Source organism: Dendrobates tinctorius, unplaced genomic scaffold (assembly GCF_039654945.1).
Source record: "Dendrobates tinctorius isolate UK_male_01 unplaced genomic scaffold, ASM3965494v1 ptg000029l, whole genome shotgun sequence".
Taxonomy (NCBI): Eukaryota; Metazoa; Chordata; class Amphibia; order Anura; family Dendrobatidae; genus Dendrobates; species Dendrobates tinctorius.
This window is the reverse complement of record NW_027361697.1, coordinates 40,449,763-40,470,890: the sequence shown is the minus strand read 5'-3', so window position 1 is coordinate 40,470,890 and position 21,128 is coordinate 40,449,763. Positions and strand designations below refer to the sequence as shown.

The window sequence follows — 21,128 nt, the reverse complement described above, 5'->3', positions numbered from 1 at the left end:
TTTTATTCTAAGGATATTCCATCTCAGCAGCGCATAAGTGATACCTCCGTTCGTCTTTCTTTTGCCCCACAGGAATGGTCCTCTGCTACAGCTGAATCTTCTCTCGAGCCTGGTAATGCTCTGGTTAGAGACTTCTACTGGCTGGGGTCACGGATTTCTACTGGCGTGGGGCACTAATTTTCCTTTCAGCTCAGGCCTTCTCCAGCATCTGACTGTCTGACTGCTCTCGGACTCTTCTGTGGTGATGGTGACTATAGACTTACTTCGCAGCCACATGACCTGCCTGGTGCAGATTCTGGCACCAACTCCCGCCTTCTCGGCCCGGCCAGGCCTTTTATACTTTGCAACCGTAACACAACTGTCACCTGATTCGGCATCATCGTCAACCGCTTCCCCCCAGAATATGCACTTCTACTCTTGGGGTTCCTACTAGTATAATTCTTTTTTACTTTCACATTTGACCAGCAGATGGCGATGTTAGCTTTCAGTCACTCAGGCATCAACTGTATTCGTCTTCTCTCTCGTACACCTCCTTACATGTTCATTTTGTTTCTATTTTAAGTTTTATCTTAAAATCTTAACAGAACTGGAGTTTCTGGTGAGTAAAGTTCATATTAAAAGACAAATACAAACATTTTGTATAAACCCTTCACCCCGAAGCTTGTTTTCACCTTCCTCACCAGGCCATATTTTTCAATTCTGACCACTATCAGTTTATGAGGTGATAACTCTAGAACGTTTCAATGGATCCCACTGATTCTGAGACTTTTTTTGTGACTTATTGTACTGCATGATCGTGGTAAAATTTCTTTGATATGACTTACTTTTATTAGTGGAAAAAAACAGAAATTTGGAGAAAATTTGGAAAATTTAGCAATTTTGAAACTTTTCATTGTTATGCCCTTAAATCAGAGAGTCATGTCACACAAAGTAGTTAATAAATAACATTTCCCACATGTCTATTTTACATCAGCACAATTTTTGAACCATAATTTTTTTGGGGAAGGTATAAGCATTAAAAGCGATTTCTAATTTTTCCAACAAAATTTGCAAAACCATTTTAAGGGACCACCTAACATTTGAAATGACATTTAGGGGCCTATATGACAGAAAATACCCAAAAGTGACAATATTCTAAAAACTCCACACCTCAAGGTGGTCAAAACATTCAAGGAGTTAATTAACCTTTCAGGTGCTTCACAGGAATTAATGGAATGTGGATGGAAAAAATAAACATTCAACTTTTTTTCACAAAAAATTTCCTTTAGACCTAATTTTTTTTTACTTTCGCAAAGGTAACAGGAGAAAATGGACCATATAATGTGTTGTGCAATGTCTCCTAAGCATGCTGATACCCCATATGTGGGAAAAAACAACTGGGCACACGGCAGAGAAGGGAAGGGCCGCCATTTCACTTTTTGAAAGTAACATTTGCTGGCATAATTAGCGGACGCCATGTCGTGTTTGGAGAGCCCCTGATGTGCCTAAACAGTGGAAACCCCCCACAAGTGACATCATTTTGGAAACTAGACCCTTCAGGGAACTTATATTATCTAGATGTGTGATGAGCACCTTGGTGCTTCACAGAAGTTTAGAACAAGAGCCCAGAAAATTTAAAAAAAAATCAAATTTTTCCTAGAAAAATATTTTTTTTAGCTCCAAATTTAATATTTTCACAAAGGTAACAGGATAAATTGGAGAAATTGCAAAATTTTGCGGTCCAGAGCTCACCGATATCCCATGTGTGGTTTAAGGGTGTGTGCACATGTTGCAGTTCTGCTGCGGATTTTTCCACGCGGATTTGGCTAAATCTGCAGGTCAAAAGACCTGCGTTTTACCTGCGGATTTCCTCTGCGTTTTGACACCTGGTAATGGAGCAGGTGTCAAACCGCTGCGTATTCCACACAAAGAATTGACATGCTGCGGATTTAAAACCGCAGCTAATCCGCACTGAAAAATCGGCAGCATGTGCACTGCGTTTTTTAATTTCCATTGAATGTAAAGGTCCTGTACAACGCAGCAGAAACTGCTGCGGATCCGCAGGGCCAAATCCACTGCGGATCCGCAGCAGAATCCGCAACCTGTACACGTACCCTAAAACTACTTTTGAGGCACAGTGCAACACTCAGAAGCCATATTACAGGGCACATTTTGCTGCACTGGTTTGAGGGTGCCATGTTACATTGACAGAGCCCCTGAGTTGCCAGAACAGCAGAACCCACATAACCACATAAGTGACCCCATTTACAAGCTAAACCTCTCAATGAATTCTTCTAGGGATGCAGCGGTTATATTGACACCATAGGTGTGTCACAGAATTTTATACCACTGGGCTATGAAGAAAAATAATTTACGTTTTTTCCACCACGACTGTGTGTTAGCCCCAAGTTTTAAATTTTCACACTGGGAAATGGGTAAAAATGACACCAAAATATGTCCCACAATTTCTGCTGAATGTAGAATTACCCCATATGTGGATGCACAGTACTGATTAGCCAACACAGCAAGACTCTGGAGGAACAGAGCGCTATTTACCTCCTGGAACACAGATTTTCTTAGAATAGTTAGGGACTCTTTATATGGAGTCTGCTAAGTGCTAGAAAAGCAGAATACTCCCTCAAGTGACCCCATTTTGGAAATTATACCCCTTTGGGAATTTATCTACAGATGTATTGATAATTTTGACTCCATTGAGGTTTTCCAGAAACAAGTAGTAGTGGATGTTGCTAAGTAAAAATTGCAATATACTGTTGTAGTGACCAGTCCAGCACTCTACACTGAGCACTTACTGAGGTAGTAGAGTTGCTGTGGACTTCTTCTGGCCACTGTTCAGCATTGTCATTCTTTTCAGAAGTGCACAAAACTGTGGTCGGCTGCGCTTTTATATTCGCCTAAAAAGACGGACACCCCCGGATCATAGGTCAGCCGGCGTCCACAGTGGCTTCGTCTGACTCATTACAGGCAATCTTCTGCCTGGGTTTCCGTTTGAATCACGTATTTCAGAGATTTACTCGGAAACCCTGGTGTAAGCGCTCAGCGCAGAGTGCAGGATAAATGTGAGCCAAACCTTACTGCGATCATTGTGAGGCAGAATAAAAAAATAAACAGCAGGTGAATAATTGGTATTATTTATTTTTTACGCCGTTCCTTGTGTGGTATAAGTGATTCAACGACTTTATTCTTCAGGTCGGTGCGATTACAGCGATATTAGATTTATATCGGGTTTTTATGTTTGGCTGCTGTCACACACAGACACTTTTTATTGCAAAAAATTTTTGCATCCCCATATTTAGACAGCTATAATTTTTCCATATTTCAGCCGACAGAGTCAGGTGAGGGCTTGTTTTTTGCGGGACGAGTTGAGTTTTTTTGGTACCATTTTTGGACACATGACATTTTTTGAGTGCTTTCTATTCCGATTTTTGAGAGATAGAATTAAAAAAATCCAGCAATTCAGGAATTGTTTTTTTTAAAATTCCGTTTCGTGTGTGGTAAAATTGATAAGGAAGCTTTATTCTTCGGGTCAGTACTATAACAGTGAAACCCCATTCATATCTTTTTTTTGTTTTGGCGCTTTTACACAATGAAAACTTTTATGGAAAAATTATTATTTTTGCATTGCTTTACTCTACTGCGCAAGTGCCGGTGGCGCCATCTTGCTACAGAAAAGTAAAAATGCCTCCTCCAAGAAGGCGCCACCGGCGCATTAGCATCTATCAGCGCCTTTGAGACCTTTTTTTTAAATTAATTTATTTATACAAGCAAATTAAAGAATTACCTGCACATTACACTTGCAATCATGCTGCAGCGCAGGTGCCTTCGCCGCCTGCCTGCTGAAGGTGATTTTTTTTCATTATGTAAAATAGGGGGCAGGTCAGTGAGGGATCAGTGACCTGTCAGAAGCCATACAGATGAATACTTAATCAGAGCACCACATGAAGACACCCACAGGCCGCCCCGGAGCACGAGCATATCATTAACTCAAAACTATAAATAAAGATTAAACAACAACCACAAGACAGATTTCCTCAACCAATGTATCATTTTAATCAGTATAATGGCGCCAACCTGACACTGTCTGTAGTTTACTCAGCACAATCCTGCTGACAGGTTCACTTTAAACGAACGCTGATTAGTTTTTATGTAGTCAATTAGCACTATTTGTAGGAAGTTATCGCTCAAACCATCATTAAACTACTATATTCGGTATATTATCATAATAGCGGAGATTGCTCTTTTTTTGGTACATTGAAGATAATAGTAGAGCAGAACTATACAGACAGTTTTATTTTAGGTTCCTCTTGATCTGTCATGTTTAATCAGTAGTTATTGTTTCCAAAAAAGTAATGAGACATCTATGGAAAGTTGTATTCTGCTTCTCCATTTTGTGAATTCATTATCTGATCTGGACTTTTAAGTTTTTTGCTGAAGTTAAAAATAGAACAAATAAAAAATTATATTACACCTGCGCTGGCTGACTATACCACGTGATGATACCTGAATAAGTCATGAAAAAGTACTTACTTCCTATGAACTGTAGGGCTGCGGGTGGATCCAGCGTGCGCCACTTGTGGGGGTGAATATACCACGGTGTGACAGAAGACGCAGCACCAAGGAGGCGTCCCTCCTGTGGGCAGTGGTGCGGGAGCGTCTCTGAAGCTGACAGCCGCTGGGCGCGCTGAATGATGGCGGCGCGCTCCGGCCGAGAGGCGCCGCCGGCGTGCAGCGGCTGAGAGGGAGGAGATCAGGTGACGTCACCGAAAGAGGGGGAAGGAAGCGCGTGCAGGCCAAACTAGAAGCCAACGCGTTTCTAAGGTCTACGGACCTTCTTCATCAGGGCTGTCAGACCCTGCTGCGCCCATCCCTATATGTGGCATAAGCCACACCTCCCTCCAATCAGCATAAAGGCATGCTGGATTGCAGTGAATAATCCACCCCCTACCAATTAAAGAATAATGCAAGAAAATGTAGCGGAATAAATATCATAAAATTTTAAGGAATGATTAAAAACCAAATGTTTAATATAATCCAATTAAAATATATACCATGTACAAATAAATGCACATGTTATCTAAAACAAAACATTCCCTAAAAAATACATACATTGAGTGCATACATTCAAGATCACTCTATAAATAAAAAATAGAATAAACATAAAATTAAAATTAAAATAGCCCCAACAGCATAAATTTTGCATAAAACAAAAGAATATGAGTTAATAAAACATTATGATATATTAATCTTATGGCTCATCAAAAAAAGGCATACAGCTCCACCTCATGATTGAGGCCCCTAGGGGCCAAACAATCCAGGGTAAAAATCCACTGCGACTCAACACGAGACATTTGCCTTAAATAATCACCACCTCTCATATTTTTGTATACCCGTTGGATACCAAAAAACGATATTCCCTTGGTTGATTTATTATGACAATCCTTAAAATGTCTAGAGAGGGGGTGACCAATATTACCTTTCTCTATATTATTAAGATGTTCCTTCACTCGATCCATAAGTCTGTGTCATAAGCCTTTTTTTGATGAGCCATAAGATTAATATATCATAATGTTTTATTAACTCATATTCTTTTGTTTTATGCAGAATTTATGCTGTTGGGGCTATTTTAATTTTAATTTTATGTTTATTCTATTTTTTATTTATAGAGTGATCTTGAATCTATGCACTCAATGTATGTATTTTTTAGGGAATGTTTTGTTTTAGATAACATGTGCATTTATTTGTACATGGTATATATTTTAATTGGATTATATTAAACATTTGGTTTTTAATCATTCCTTAAAATTTTATGATATTTATTCCGCTACATTTTCTTGCACTATTCTTTAATTGGTAGGGGGTGGATTATTCACTGCAATCCAGCATGCCTTTATGCTGATTGGAGGGAGGTGTGGCTTATGCCACATATAGGGATGGGCGCAGCAGGGTCTGACAGCCCTGATGAAGAAGGTCCGTAGACCTTAGAAACGCGTTGGCTTCTAGTTTGGCCTGCACGCGCTTCCTTCCCCCTCTTTCGGTGACGTCACCTGATCTCCTCCCTCTCAGCCGCTGCACGCCGGCGGCGCCTCTCGGCCGGAGCGCGCCGCCATCATTCAGCGCGCCCAGCGGCTGTCAGCTTCAGAGACGCTCCCGCACCACTGCCCACAGGAGGGACGCCTCCTTGGTGCTGCGTCTTCTGTCACACCGTGGTATATTCACCCCCACAAGTGGCGCACGCTGGATCCACCCGCAGCCCTACAGTTCATAGGAAGTAAGTACTTTTTCATGACTTATTCAGGTATCATCACGTGGTATAGTCAGCCAGCGCAGGTGTAATATAATTTTTTATTTATTATTACTGTTTTTTCTGGGTGTGCACAGACCCAGGATATTCGCCAGCAGCGGCTGTATTGCACATATCCACCATCAGTTACAACAGGGAGCGCCGGTGTATTTTTGTTATTCACATTAAAAATAGAACAGTTTAGTCTACGTAATTCATGGATGATTGATTGAAAAAAATGAAAGGTGACGCCACCCTTAAAAGTGTCACCGTCTTCCTTCCTCTTCAAGCCGTTCAAGGCATAATATGTAACAGTTGTGAAATGTGTACTAGACCCACACTTGCTGCATCCAATTTTCTCTGCTATGATTTTGCAATTCCTACAAGCAGTGCAATCAGAAATGATAGGTTCCCACATAGGTAGATAAGGAGCAGGTAAACCTCTGATTTCACCTGAAAAAAAAAAACAAGAATTGAAATTAAAGACTAATAATAACCCTTAAAACATAGATATTTTCCAGAACCTCATCTCCTGCAATTTATGTACTCCTTGCTTATTGTGGATATTGACAGTCCCCTATCAAATGGAAGCCCCCTGACTGCAGCAGAGGAAATGTAATAATGTATAATGCCTATTCAATGGGCACCCATGCAATAATTAGTGATACCAAGTCGACTAGAGTGGGCTAATGATATGGACAGATTGTTTCATTCTAAAATACTTTGAAGTTTGCTTAACTTTTATTTTCTTTACCCACCTATTTGTATCTGACGACGCAATATTATAGTGTCTTACGGCATAAAACTGCTGTTTTTTTATCTTTACAGTTTAACATGGCCACTCACTTCTACTTATGTTTGAAAAAAAAAGATGGTAAAAGGTATGTTTCTTACTTTAAGCTTATCAGCCCTGGTTGGGGTAGTACATAGTACAAAAAAAATAAGACAAGCTTATTTTCACATCCCGGACCATTCCCAAATCTCTGCACTCAGTATAGTGTTCTAGCCCAGGGTTCCCCAACTCCAGTCCTCAAGGCCCACCAACAGATCATGTTTTCAGGATTTCCTAAAGGCCCTTTTACACTTAGCGATGCACCAGCGATCCCGCCCAAGATATGACCCGGTCAGGATTGCTGGTGCATCGCTAAATGATCGCTAGTGAGCTGCCACACAGGCAGACTCACCAGCGATGCAGCAGCGATACAGCGGACGATACTTACCTTTCAGACGCGGCGATGAAGACGTCCTCCCACCCGCCTCCACACGTCGCTTGTCGGCGCCAGCAGGAAGCCCGGCAGGAAGCGCCCGATGAGAAATGGAGCCGGCCGATCTCGCGCGATCAGCAATGGACAGCGGGGGAGCCGGTCGGAGGTAAGTATCACACATAGCGATATCGCTAGCGTTATCGCTATAACGTCACAAAATCGGTGACATTATAGCGATATTGCTAGCGATATCGCTATGTGTAAAACCCTTTAGTATTGCTCAGGTGATAATTGCATCACCTGTGCAATACAAAGGAAATCCTGAAAACATGATCTGTTGGTGGGCCTTGAGGACTGGAGTTGGGGAACCCTGTTCTAGCCAATATCCTGGCTTCAATATCCAGCTAGTGATCGGATGCAGCTTTCAGATTCCATTAGAGTCAGTGTCTTCCACTCAGACGGAATGTGAAGGCTCCAGCAGTCAGGTGATGTTCCCTGCTGGGTGTTGTTGATGTTGGTAGACCGGGAGATAAGTACAATTTTTTTTTTTTTAAATACACTTGCCAACTCACGATCTATTAGCATGAACTTTTAAAGTAGGAGACAATCTCTTAAACTCCTTCGCACCCGGGACATTTTCCATTTTTTCGTTTTTGTTTATTCCTCCTCTTCTTCCAAGAGCCATAACTTTTTTTATTTTTCCATCAATATAGCCAAATGAAGGCTTGATTTTTGTGGGACGAGTTGTACATTGGAATGATATGATTTATTTTACCATATAGGGTAAAACAGGAAAAAAATTTCAAGTGTGGTGAAATTGCAAACAAAGCACAATTCCACAATTGTTTTGGGGTTTTTTATTTGCCATGTTGACTATATGGTAAAACTAACCTGGCAATATGATTCTCCATGTCAGTAAGAGTATGCAAACACAAAACATATAGTCTTTTTTTTTTTTAAGATGATAAAAAAAAATTGGAAATTTGCATGAAAATTTTTTTTTGCTTTAGTTGCCATTTTGCAAGACCTTTAACCCCGTTAGTGACAGAGCCAATTTTGTACTTAATGACCAAGCCAATTTTTACAATACTGACCACTGTCACTTTATGAAGTTATAGCTCTGGAACACTTCAGTGTATCCCATTGATTTTGAGATTATTTTTTCGTTACATATTGTACTTCATGATAATGGTAAAATCTTTGATACATCTTGTGCTTATTTATGAAAAAAACTTAAATTTGGCAAAAATTTTGAAAAATTTGCCATTTTAAAAATTTTAATTTTTGTACCCTTAAATCAGAGGGTGGTGTCACACGAAATAGTTAATAAATACCATTTCCCACATGTCCACGTTACATCAGCACAATTTTGGAAACATAGTTTTTTTTGTTAGGACGTTATAAGGGTTAAAAGTTGACCAGCGATTTCTCATTTGTCCAACAAAATTTACAAAATATATTTTTGTTTTTGGGACCACCTAACATTTGAAGTAATTTTGGGGGATCAAAATAGCAGAAAATACCCAAAAGTGACAAAATGCTAAAAACTGCATCCCTCAAGGTGCGCAAAACCACATTCAAGACATTTATTAACCCTTCAGGTGCTTCACAAGAACTAAAGCAATGTGGAAGGAAAAAATGAACATTTTACTTTTTTCACACAAAAATTTATTTTGGAACCAAACTTATTTTCACAAGGGTATCAGGAGAAAATGGACCACAAAATTTGTTGTGCAATTTCTCCTGAGTACGACAATACCCCCTGTATGTGGGGGAAAGCCACTGTTTGGGCGCATGGCAGGGCTCAGAAGGGTGGGAGCACAGTTTGACTTTTTGAACGCAAAATTGGCTGGAATCAATGGTGGGCACCATGTCACGTTTGGAGACCCCCTGATGTACCTAACTCCAACCCTAACCCTAATCAAAACCCCCTAACCCTAATCAAAACCCTAACCATAACCCTAACCACAACCCTAACCAACACACCCCTAACTCTAATCGCAACCCTAACTATAATCCCAGCCCTAATCACAACCCCTACCCCAACACCACACCCATAACCCCAACACAACCCTAACCTAGCCCCAAACCTAACATTTGCCACAACTCTAACCCCAACCCTAACCCTAGCCCCAACCCTAACGAAAAAATGGAAATAAATACTTTTTTTAAATTATTTTTACCTAACTAAGGGGGTGATAAAGGCGAGTTTGATTTACTATTTACTTTTTTTCTTTGATCACTGTGATAGACCCTATCAGAGTGATCAAAACGAACCAATAGGAAAAATCTCCTATTCTTGCCAGGTGCCGGCCGGCAGATTTCGGCGGGCGCACTGCGCATGCGCAAGCCATCTTCTTCCCTTTAGAAGATGCTGAAGGCCGGGGACAGAGCCAGAGGGACCAGGGGGGCTCGGGGGACCCAATTTCTTCCCTACAATTTTAAGCGTGCCCTAAAAATGCATTTATTCAGACTGGCCTACCGCCTCAGCTCATTAACCTAACTATCCCGTGTGGCACAGTCAAAAGTTTTGCCATAACCAGGTTCCCCGCATCATGTTTCCCACATGCTTTATGCATCCATTAGCCCTCTGTGTCTGTACTGTTACACACTTAACATTATGGCTGGTCCGAACAATGAAGGCAACTGTTACCACCCACCTTTCGCGTCTACCTTTTTTCCTCATAAATTGTAAGCTTGCGAGCAGGGCCCTCATTCCTCTTGGTATCTGTTATGATCTATGTGATTATTGTTATGCTGTAATGTCTATTGTCTGTACAAGTCGACTCTGAAATGTAAAGTGCTGTGGAATATGTTGGCGCTATAGAAATAAAATTATTATTATTAATTATTTCTCCTCTGATTTGCTAGATTATATCAGAGGAGAGAGAAATAAATGGGAATCCTGACTTTTTTTATTTATGTGATCCCAACACCGGGGACAGTAACAACCGACCTGAATCATGCTCTCCGGGGTCTCGGCTACCCCCGGTAGCCGAGACCCCAGAGATTTTCTGACACTGGGGGACGCTATAACCTTTTTTTTCAGCCCCATTAAAAAGCGGCGCTGAGGAATAAGTACCCTTAACTGCCGCCATTAAAAGGTGTATGGCGGTCGTTAAGGGGTTAACATTCATTATGTGTACCTGGAAGCCACGTTAAGGCATTTCTCGTTTTCCAGGTCCCTATTCTATGCCAATCCTCACTAAGACTGTAGTCTCCATCTGAATGGGAACCTATGAAAAATCCTCTGTTAGGACTGAAGTCTATATCTCTGTGGAGGGGAAATGGCCCTGGATTAAAAACGCCTGCAGCTAACAGGTGAAGTGCTCAGTCAGAAGGTAAATGAATACAAATTTCAAAAACTGACCATCACATCCAAGCATAAGCATAGTGTGAACAGGTGCTTAACCTAGAGTCACCAACTCATATACATTCAAGCAAAAAAGGAAGCACACTGTAGCGCCAAACCATGCAAAAATGAATAATGAATTGCATTACTGCATTAGAAGTATGAAAAACTAGTTGAAGAGCCTGGCGCTGCCCGGGCATAGTAACTAACTGTGGTTAGTTATAGCAAATTATAATTATCCTCCATCCCATAGTCCCGTGCCCATATACCCATCATACATATCCACGATCCCATAGGCCCATGCCCATATACCCATCATACATAACCTCCATCCCATAGTCGAGTGGCCATATACCCATCATACATCCTTCATCTCATAGTCCCATGCTCATATACCCATCATACATATCCTCCATCCCATAGTCCCGTGCCTATATATATCCATCATACATATCCTCCATCCCATAGTCCCGTGCCCATATACCCATCATACATATCCGCCATCCCATAGTCCCGTGCCCATATACCCGTCATGCATATCCTCCATCCCATAGTCGAGTGTCCATATACCCATCATACATCCTTCATCTCATAGTCCCATGCCCATATACCCATCATACATATCCTCCATCCCATAGTCCCGTGCCTGTATACCCATCATACATATCCTCCATCCCATAGTCCTGTGCCCATATACCCATCATACATATCCGCCATCCCATAGTCCCGTGCCCATATACCCGTCATGCATATCCTCCATCCCATAGTCGAGTGTCCATATACCCATCATACATCCTTCATCTCATAGTCCCATGCCCATATACCCATCATACATATCCTCCATCCCATAGTCCCGTGCCTGTATACCCATCATACATATCCTCCATCCCATAGTCCTGTGCCCATATACCCATCATACATATCCGCCACCCCATAGTCCCATGCCCATATACCCGTCATGCATATCCTCCATCCCATAGTCGAGTGTCCATATACCCATCATACATCCTTCATCTCATAGTCCCATGCCCATATACCCATCATACATATCCTCCATCCCATAGTCCCGTGCCTGTATACCCATCATACATATCCTCCATCTCATAGTCCCGTGCCCATATACCCATCATACATATCCGCCATCCCATAGTCCCGTGCCCATATATCCGTCATACATATCCTCCATCCCATAGTCCTATGCCCATATACCCGTCATACATATCCGCCATCCCATAGTCCAGTGCCCTGCATTACAGCATTAGAAGTATGAAAAATTGAGAAAGTTTAGCGCATAAAATGGCCAAGTTATATGTACCTGGAAGCCACGTTAAGGCATTTCTCGTTTTCCAGATCCCTATTCTATGCCAATCCTCACTAAGGCTACTTTCACACTAGCGTTTTTTGCGCTGCACTGCGTGCGCAGTCCAAACGCATCAAGCGTTTTGCATGCGTTTGCTTATTTTATGCGCATGCATTTTAACCAATTTGTAGCCATATTGACTCTTAAAACGCATGCTATTTTAAACACTGACGTGCGCATGTCCATGTGCACGTCTGCGTTCCCATAGACTGTAATGTGATTTTTTTGTCGCATTCCGCACGCACACGTGCGCATGCATTTTTTTGAGACAGGTCGGACGGACCAAAAAAGCAACAGGTTGCGTCCAGCGCACCTGGGCGCACACCACAAAAAAAGCATGCGCATGAAAACGCATACTAATGCGTGCAAACGCTAGACCATGCTCCCCCATGTTAAAGATAGGGGATCAGGACGCATGCGCATGTACGCGCACGATGCGCTGCGCTAAAAAACGCTAGTATGAAGCCAGCCTAAGACTGTAACTTGGCCATTTTATGCGCTAAACTTTCTCAATTTTTCATACTTCTAATGCAGCAATGCAATGTATTATTCATTTTTCATGTTTGCATGGTTTGGCGCTACAGTGTGCTTCCTTTTTTGCTTGAATGAATATGAGTTGGTGACTCTAGGTTAAGCACCTGTTCACACTATACTTATGCTTGGATGTGACGGTCAGTTTTTGAAATTTATATCGCTGTGTGTGACATGGTTCAGCAACCGGCCCCCCTGCCGGGTATCGCTGATCGTGCTCGAACGTCCTGGGCTGTTTTTTGATCGTTGGTCTCCCGCTGCCAGCGTGTGGCAGTGGGAGAGCAACGATCAGCGACACTGGTTTCCAGTGTAAGCAGCGGGTATCTAAGAGCCACGCGACTCTTGGTTACCCGCTGTTTACCTTGGAAACCAGTGTGCACGCTGGTTTCCAGGGTAAACAGCGGGTATCTAAGAGCTGCGCGGCTCTTAGATACCCGCTGTTTACATTGGAAACCAGCTTGCTCGTTGGTCATGATCGCTGGAGGGGCTGTCTATGTGACAGCTCACCAGCGATCTGCCTAACTATGTCCCAGAGATCCCATCCATGTCGGATCATTGGTGGGATCGCTGGGACATCATTATGTGTAACGGGGCCTTTAAAGATTACACATAGTAAAACTCTTCAGCTGGGTGTACACAGTATTAACTTTAGGGAATGAGGTGTATGGGTGTATGTATGCTAATGCTAGCATGTATGTAGAGATAAGCTGAGCCAATTATATTGCTACAATGCATGTCCAGAAAATGCCTATATAAACACTGACCTTTGACATAATAAAGAGATATCTGCCTTGATACTCAGTGTATCAGTGTGGCAATTCCGTGCATGTATTTGAATTTTACAATTTATTTTGGAGCAGGCACAATGTCCCACATTAAGTGACGACAACACAGATTGAATTTTTTTCAAATATATTTTGATAGATCGTATATTTCTAAACCCAGCAATACCAATTTTTTTTTTTTAATTGTTTGACTTTCAGTGGGGCAAAAGGTGGATGTATTTGAACTTGTTTCTTTTTATTTCTTTCATGTTTTTAAATACTTTTTTCTTACTCTATTTAATATTCCCCTTAGCAGACTTGAAGTTGTGATCATCAGTTCACCTGTGCTATACATAGCTGGGCTTCAGCACGGCTATGTATAGCAGAAATTACGATCTCCTATGAACACTGGTCACGAGTGTGCATTAAATGTTTAGAGTTGAAAGGTGATTTTGTTGAATAAAACTTCTAACAGCTAAAGCTAATGGTCACTACTCCATGCTAATTCTCTTGGATCTCTCTGCAGCATTCGACAATGTGGATCATCAGCTCCTCCTCACTATGCTCCGTTCCATTGACCTCAAGGACACCGTTCTCACTTGGTTCTCCTCCTATCTCTCTGACCACTCCTTTACTGTATCTTTTGCTGGTTCCTCCTCCTCTCATCTTCCCCTTACTGTTGGGGTTCCGCAAGGATCAGTCTTAGGCCCCCTCCTCTTCTCTTTGTACACTGCCCCTATTGGTCAAACAATCATTAGATTTGGGTTCCAGTACCATCTCTATGCCGATGACACCCAATTATACACTTCTTCTCCTGATATCACGCCTGCCTTTTTGGAAAACACCAGTGATTGTCTTATTGCTGTCTCTAACATCATGTCCTCCCTCAATCTGAAACTGAACCTGTCAAAAACAACTCCTTGTGTTTCCTCCCTCTATTAACCAACCTATGCTCGACATTGCCATTTCCATGTGTGGTTCCACCATTACTCCCCAGCAACATGCCCGCTGTCTTGGGGTCATACTTGATTCAGAGCTTTCATTCACCCCCACATCCGGTCATTGGGTCGCTTTTGCTATCTGCACCTCAAAAACATTTCTAGAATTCAACCCTTTCTTACTTTTGACTCTGCAAAAACTCTTACTGTTTCTCTTATTCATTCTCGTCTGGACTATTGTAACTCTCTACTAATCGGTCTCCCTCTTAACAAACTCTCCCCTCTCCAATCCGTCCTGAATGCAGCAGCTAGGATCATATTCCTCACCAATCGTTATACCGATGCCTCTACCTTGTCCAGTCCTTACACTGGCTACTCATCCACTCCAGAATTCAGTATGAATTTATTACCCTCATCCACAAAGCCATCCATGGCTCAGCACCACCCTACATCTCCTCCCTCATCTCAGCCTACCACCCTACCCGTGCCCTCCATTCTGCTAATGACCTGAGGTTAACATCCTCATTAATCAGAACCTTCCACTCCCATCTCCAAGACTTTTCACGAGCCGAGACAATTCTTTGGAATGCACTACCCAGGCTAGTACAATTAATCCCCAAACCCCACAGTTTTAAGCGTGCCTTAAAAACTCATTTGTTCAGACTGGCCTATCGCCTCAACGCATTAACGTAACTATCCCTGTGTGGCTCATTTCTAAATTTTTTACCATAACCAGGTTCCTCACATCATGTTCTCACATGCTTTTTGCATTTAATAGCCCTGTGTGTCTGTACTGTTACATATTTAGACTGTTAACTGGTTCATGCAGCAACAGGAACACCCGATTCTTACACTAGGGAAGGTCCAAACCATAAAAACAATAAAAGCAATTGTTACCATCCACCTTTTGTGTCTCCCCTTTTCCTTATAGATTGTAAGCTTGCGAGCAGGGCCCTCATTCCTCTTGGTATCTGTTTTGATCTATGTGTTTATTGCTATGCTATGCTGTAATGTCTATTGTCTGTACAAGTCCCCTCTATAATGTAAAGTGCTGCGGAATATGTTGGCACTATAGAAATAAAATTATTATTATTATTAATAAAATGTTATTACTTTTGAAAACAGGATTTTTTTTTCTAATCTAGGCCAAGTATATATCAGTACTTCCTCCAAGTAGGGGACAAAATTCTTCTCATATTAGCCCAAATGGCGTAATAATATTAGCCATAGGAGCTGTCAAGGAAAAACTTCTATATTTTGCTGCATTTTTTCTAATTGCTTGTGTATTTCAACTAATGGGAGATCAGACCAGTCTCCGCATTATAACCTTTTCTACTAAAGTAGATCTGTTATCAAATTGCAGTATGACTAAAATAATTCATAATTATTACCCGGACTGTTTTCTCCAGGTCTGCTAAATTCTTCTTTTCTATAGATAAAGAAAAGAGAAAAATATGTCAACATTATCGTTAGTGGAACTCTATGTGACCTGTGGATATGCAGTAAAAAAATGTTAATTGTTACAGTAGAAATTACTACACAGTTTGGAAGTAATTTTATTACCTTCTCTTGCCATGCCAGCATTGATCTCCAAGCAAATTGTAATCAAACCCTCCCAGCCAGCAAAGCCACTCATGACTTTTACCAACCATCCGAGTCTATGATCTATGAACTGAAAGCCCAGGAAAAGGTTTGTCACTGTAAAAGATGAGTGATATTAATAAAGTTGCCGTGCAGCTTCACAGCCTTTTCTTGGTACTAAGCCAAATTTCAATGGTCATCTTTAATTCTTTGCTGTACGAAAAGACATCACACGCACCTGCCAAGACCTTCATAACCAGGGCATTGATACCATGAAACCAATTAAAAATGTATCTCCTAATGAAAGAAGAAAGATTGTTAAGTATTAATTCAGAAAAAAAAAATAATATTGGACTCCCAGTGATGAGAACTTACTGACTGTTCTCTGGCGACGGTCGAAAAAAGGCAATTAAGGGTTGGAAAAAGGCCAAGATCATCACAATGCACCCAAGAATAGCATGTGTGCCGACAGCCTGAGACACACAAGAAAGAAAATTATTAGAAACTAGAGGCCAACCACAGTTCTAGAAGTTAAAAATCTATTATTTAGTCAATACTGCTGTGTGTTTGTATATTGTAGATGTAGTTGTGTTTTTTGCTTTATAATTGTGTTGTATTCTTTATTTTGTACTCATTATTGGCTCCATCTGCATAAAAAAAGTTTGATATATTTGGAAATACTTTGGATTACTAATCTTGCACTGATTCATGTATTATAGTACAGACCTTAAAGGGAACCTCTTATCTGAAAAAAATGCTATTATCCTGCAGATATGGGTTTAATCTGCAGGTTAATAGCATTGTGAACCTGCCCGACACAGTCGCAAGTCATTAAGGGATTCTTGGCAGCTCTGACTCTGCTCAATTTAAATGTAGTTTTTTTTCTTTTGGTCCAGCAAGAGTTAATGTCGGTCTCTTGCTGGCAGCTTCTTTTAGGCAGGTCAGCTGATAACAGTTGGTAATCACTGTCACTTCCCTTTAAATAGTCACATGACCCACCAGCTGATCGTCGGTTATAGAGTTACTTCTCTGCAGACCAGCTAGGGATGTGTTCTTCTTTGTCTTTACCTGGTACCCTTTACTCTGCTACTGCGGAGCTTAGCAGCAGATTCTGAGCTACATTGTATTCTTTCTGTCAGTCCCTTGTTGGTCTCTATCCCTGTGTTATATTACCTGCAGTGGCAAGGCTACCGTCCTTACTGGCCAGTGCACTAGCCAGGGTTAGTAGAGGTAACAACCAGGGACTAGCCACGTGATAGCTTCGGGTCGGGAAGGACCTGCATAGGGCGTTAGAGGGAGGCAGGGCCGGTGTTTGGACCAGGCAGACCAGGCTAATGCCTGGGGCCCCCACCTGCAAAGGGGGCCCCCTGCATCTGCAGTCCATTTATGAAGTGACTAGAGGGTGTACAGCAGTGAATAATGCTGTGCATTGCTCTGTAGTCCGGAGCTTCTGTCTCGCAAAGCCCCTGGTGCCCCCCTGTCTCTTTCTCCCTGCAGTCAGGTTAAAAGTTGAGAGTGAGGGGGAGGAGCTTACAGCACAGTGACAGCCAGGAAGATGCCTGCAGCTCTGTCTCCTCCTGAGTCCTGATCATAGCTGCTCCTAGCGCTGTCCTGAGAATGGATATGCCTAAGTGAAGCCGCCGATCCTGGTAAGTAAGAGCAGCAATAACAGGTCAGAGTGCAGTGATTTCCTCACTGTGGTCCCAGAGCTCTGTGCTGATTGCTGCAGGATCAAGATTCACAGCCACATACAGCATCAGCTCTGACCACAGTCTCTAATCCCTGCTTGTAATGTGACAGGGCGACCTCCTGTCACTACTGTCTGGGTGACACAAGACAGGGATATTGTCTGTTGAATCAGGGGATTCATGATATAGAAATAAATGAATTCCCATGTGAAATAATAAGGGTAAACCATACACATATATAGTACAGGTGTGCATAGGAATCAGCGTTTTTGGTGCTTTTTTTTGCAGCCAAAGCCTGCTCTCTTGGCAGTAAAAACCCTGCTTTCAAAACACCCATTTTTTAGGGTATGTGCAGACGATCCAGAAATGGCAGCACTTTGGACGCAGCGGACATGTGCCCCATCTAAAGTGCTGCCATCTGTTGAACGCAGGTGATTCCGCGTGTGGTCACTGAACCGTGAGGAATCTCCGCGTCCAATACATCGTAGGGGTGAGAATTCTCTTGCGGAGACTTGCATCTATGCAAGATAAATTGACATGCTGCGGTCTGGAGAGTCGTGCTGCATGTCCGTCTCTGCAGGTGAAGCACGGGCGTATGTGCACGCTTAGTGGACATGGAATTTCTAGAAATCCCCTCCACTATGCTGTAACATCTGGCCACTGCGGGTTGGATGCTGCGGATGTATGCAGCATCCAGAGTTTACTGATTGTGGACACAGACGCTTAGAGATTTTGCTGGGTTTTTTTTGTATAGTATTCATTTTGTCTACAGTACATGTTTAATAAAGTTTCTTTTATTCACCAAAAACACAGCGAAAAACAGCGTTGCGACATTTGCAGCTTTTCTAAAACTTTTCATTGCTTTCTACGGGTGAAAAAAATTGCTGAAAGAAGTGGCACGCTAAAGGACCTGCATAGATTTAAAAAACGCTGCAGTTGTGAAATTCAGTCAGGAGAAAATAAAAGGGTGTGCACGAGATCTCTGAAAATCTCAGTCTTTGCTTCTGCTGTAAAATGCTGTAAACTTCTTATTTGCAGAAGAAAAAGCTGCAAAAATTCTGCATATGAACGTGGCCAAAAGCTGCTTTTTAAAGCGCCAGCAAAACATATGAGATTTCCGAAATCTCCTGCACGCGCTTGTTTTTTTCTGACTGAATTTCAGGACTGTAGCACTTTTTAAATCTGCAGCGTGTTACTTCTTTCAGTGTGTTTTCACCCGTAGAAAGCAATGAAAGAATAAAAAAAGAAAGCGGCAGATATTGCAATGGCATTTTTCGCTGCAATTTTTTAAGTGGTTTTGTTGAATTAAACTATTAAGTGTCGTTCACACGTTCAGTATTTGGTCAGTATTTCACATCAGGATTTGTAATGCAGAAACAGCAGTGGAACAATCAGTAAAGTATAATAGGAACACATCACCACTTCTGTATTTCTCACCCTCCTGGTTTTGACTTGCACACACTGATGTGAAATACTGACCGAATACTCAACGTGTGAACGTGGCCTTAAACATACTGTAGACAAAGCAAACATCCTCACTTTAAAAAAAGCTGAAAAAAGTGTAAAGAACACCAGAAACAAGCTGAAAAACAGGTGTTTTGAATGCAACATTTTTACTGCCAATAGAACAGATTTTGCTACTGAAAAAAATGTGTGTGAACATAGCCATAGCGTTTCAGAGTAAGACTATCTGTGGTATTACATAGGACTGCAGGTGACATCTACTACATTATCTGTTCTCAGAGAGTTATTACTGCTCTCTCTGGTGTTACATAGGATGAGGTCACAGTCATGTGCCTGGTCACGTGAGTCGGGGAGGGCTTCTGTTCTGGAGTGTGCTGTGCATAGAGGGAATTGTATGGCGTTCGGTACACAGTCTCTTCTGAAATGACAGGTGAGCGTAGCGGCTGATTTGCAGTGCGGGGAAAACTACAATTCCGCAGGTGGGAGTGTCAAAATCGGGACTGTCCCACTGGATCCAGGACAGTTGGGAGCCCTGCTGTGTTATCTGCAGTGTTAAAAAAAAAAAAAAATTAAGAGGGGATTGGGGGACAACTCTTTGTCTTGAGGCTTGGGCCCCCCAATCTTTTCTGACCCTAGCAACGCTCCTGTGTAATGCTAATGGTGGCAGACCCGTTGGCTGATATAAGGCCCCTGAATATGGGGGCCACAGTGCCTGCACAGGCGCCTCTGCCACCTGTATCCGCATCCTGCTCATGTAATGTAACCTAAATGTGTGATTTTACAATGTTAGCATTTGGGGCCCCACTTTAAACTTTTGACTACTGCCCCACTTTGTCTAAAACCGGTCCTGGAGGGAGGTTAGGGACAGGCACAGGTTGTGTCATGGGTTTACCGTGTCAGAGGAGCTAGAAGACCACAGAGTCTGATTTCTCCTACTCCTGCACGGATTAGAAGCACTTCACTTTCATATAAATTGTTAGGCCCCTTTCAGTGTGTCCGGTACGTGTGTTGACAGTTTTTACACGTACCGGAGACACTGAGACACATAGACCCATTTAAATGAATGGGTTTGTGCACATGTAAGCGTATTTCCACGGACCGTGTGTCCGTGGTCAAAACACGCTGACATGTCCATTTTTTTCCAGCAGCACGGGCCGCAAAACGATCTGCACATGTGTACACGGAGAACACACATTGATGTAATCCGTGTGCACGGACGGCCACCAGGGAAGAATCTCTACTGTAAGCGCTGTTCCCCGGTGGCAGGTGCTGAACGCGGCTCTTATCATTCTCCCCTGCTCTTCCGGCGATCGGCGCGAGCAGAGGAGAATGATGAGAGTTATAATAAAGTCAGAATAATGACAGCTGGTGAAGCTGATGGCATTATTAACGCCATCATCCGACTCCTACACCAAGCAAAATTCACAGCTGAGGGGCTGCAACCCTCAGCTGTCAGCTTCAGCAAGGTTGGTTCTCAAGAATAGAGGGGTCCCCATGATGTTTTTTTTAATTATTTAAAGAAATAATTAAAAACAACGGTGTGGGGTCCCCCCATTTTTGACAGCCAGCCTTGCTAAAGCAGACAACTGGGGGCTGGTATTCTCAGGCTGGTAAGGGGCCATTGATCTTGGCCCCCCCCAGCCTAAAAACAGCAGCCCGCAGCTGCCCAAAAAAGGTGCGCCAATTCTGGTGCTTTGCCCGGCTCTTCCCACTTGCCCTGTAGCGGTGGCAAGTGGGGTTCATATTTGTGGGGTTAATGTCACCTTTCTATTGTAAGGTGACATCAAACCCACGGCTTAGTAATGGAGAGGTGTCAATAAGACACCTCTCCATTACTAATCCTATAGTTGTTAAAGGTTAAATAAAGACACAGCCAGAATAAAGTCTTTTAATTAAATAAAACACCACACAGTTTTACCATTTTTATTAAACACCTAATGCATGCGACGCCCTTGTTCTCCTGCAAAA

The 21,128-nt window shown here is 42.3% G+C and overlaps 1 protein-coding gene across 1 annotated transcript in view; it reads right to left on the bottom strand.

Annotated features, from left to right (window-relative positions):
- Positions 1–6,311: 6,311 nt before the first annotated feature.
- The window catches only part of LOC141085740 (putative ferric-chelate reductase 1), a 56,309-nt gene continuing 41,492 nt past the window's right edge, over positions 6,312–21,128 (bottom strand). The window contains exons 11-15 of the mRNA XM_073571275.1: positions 16,384–16,481; positions 16,247–16,305; positions 15,964–16,125; positions 9,904–9,915; positions 6,312–6,730 (exon numbers count right to left, since the gene is read on the bottom strand). Coding sequence (XP_073427376.1) covers positions 6,312–6,730; positions 9,904–9,915; positions 15,964–16,125; positions 16,247–16,305; positions 16,384–16,481 — 750 coding nt within the window. The remainder of the gene's footprint in view (positions 6,731–9,903; positions 9,916–15,963; positions 16,126–16,246; positions 16,306–16,383; positions 16,482–21,128) is intronic.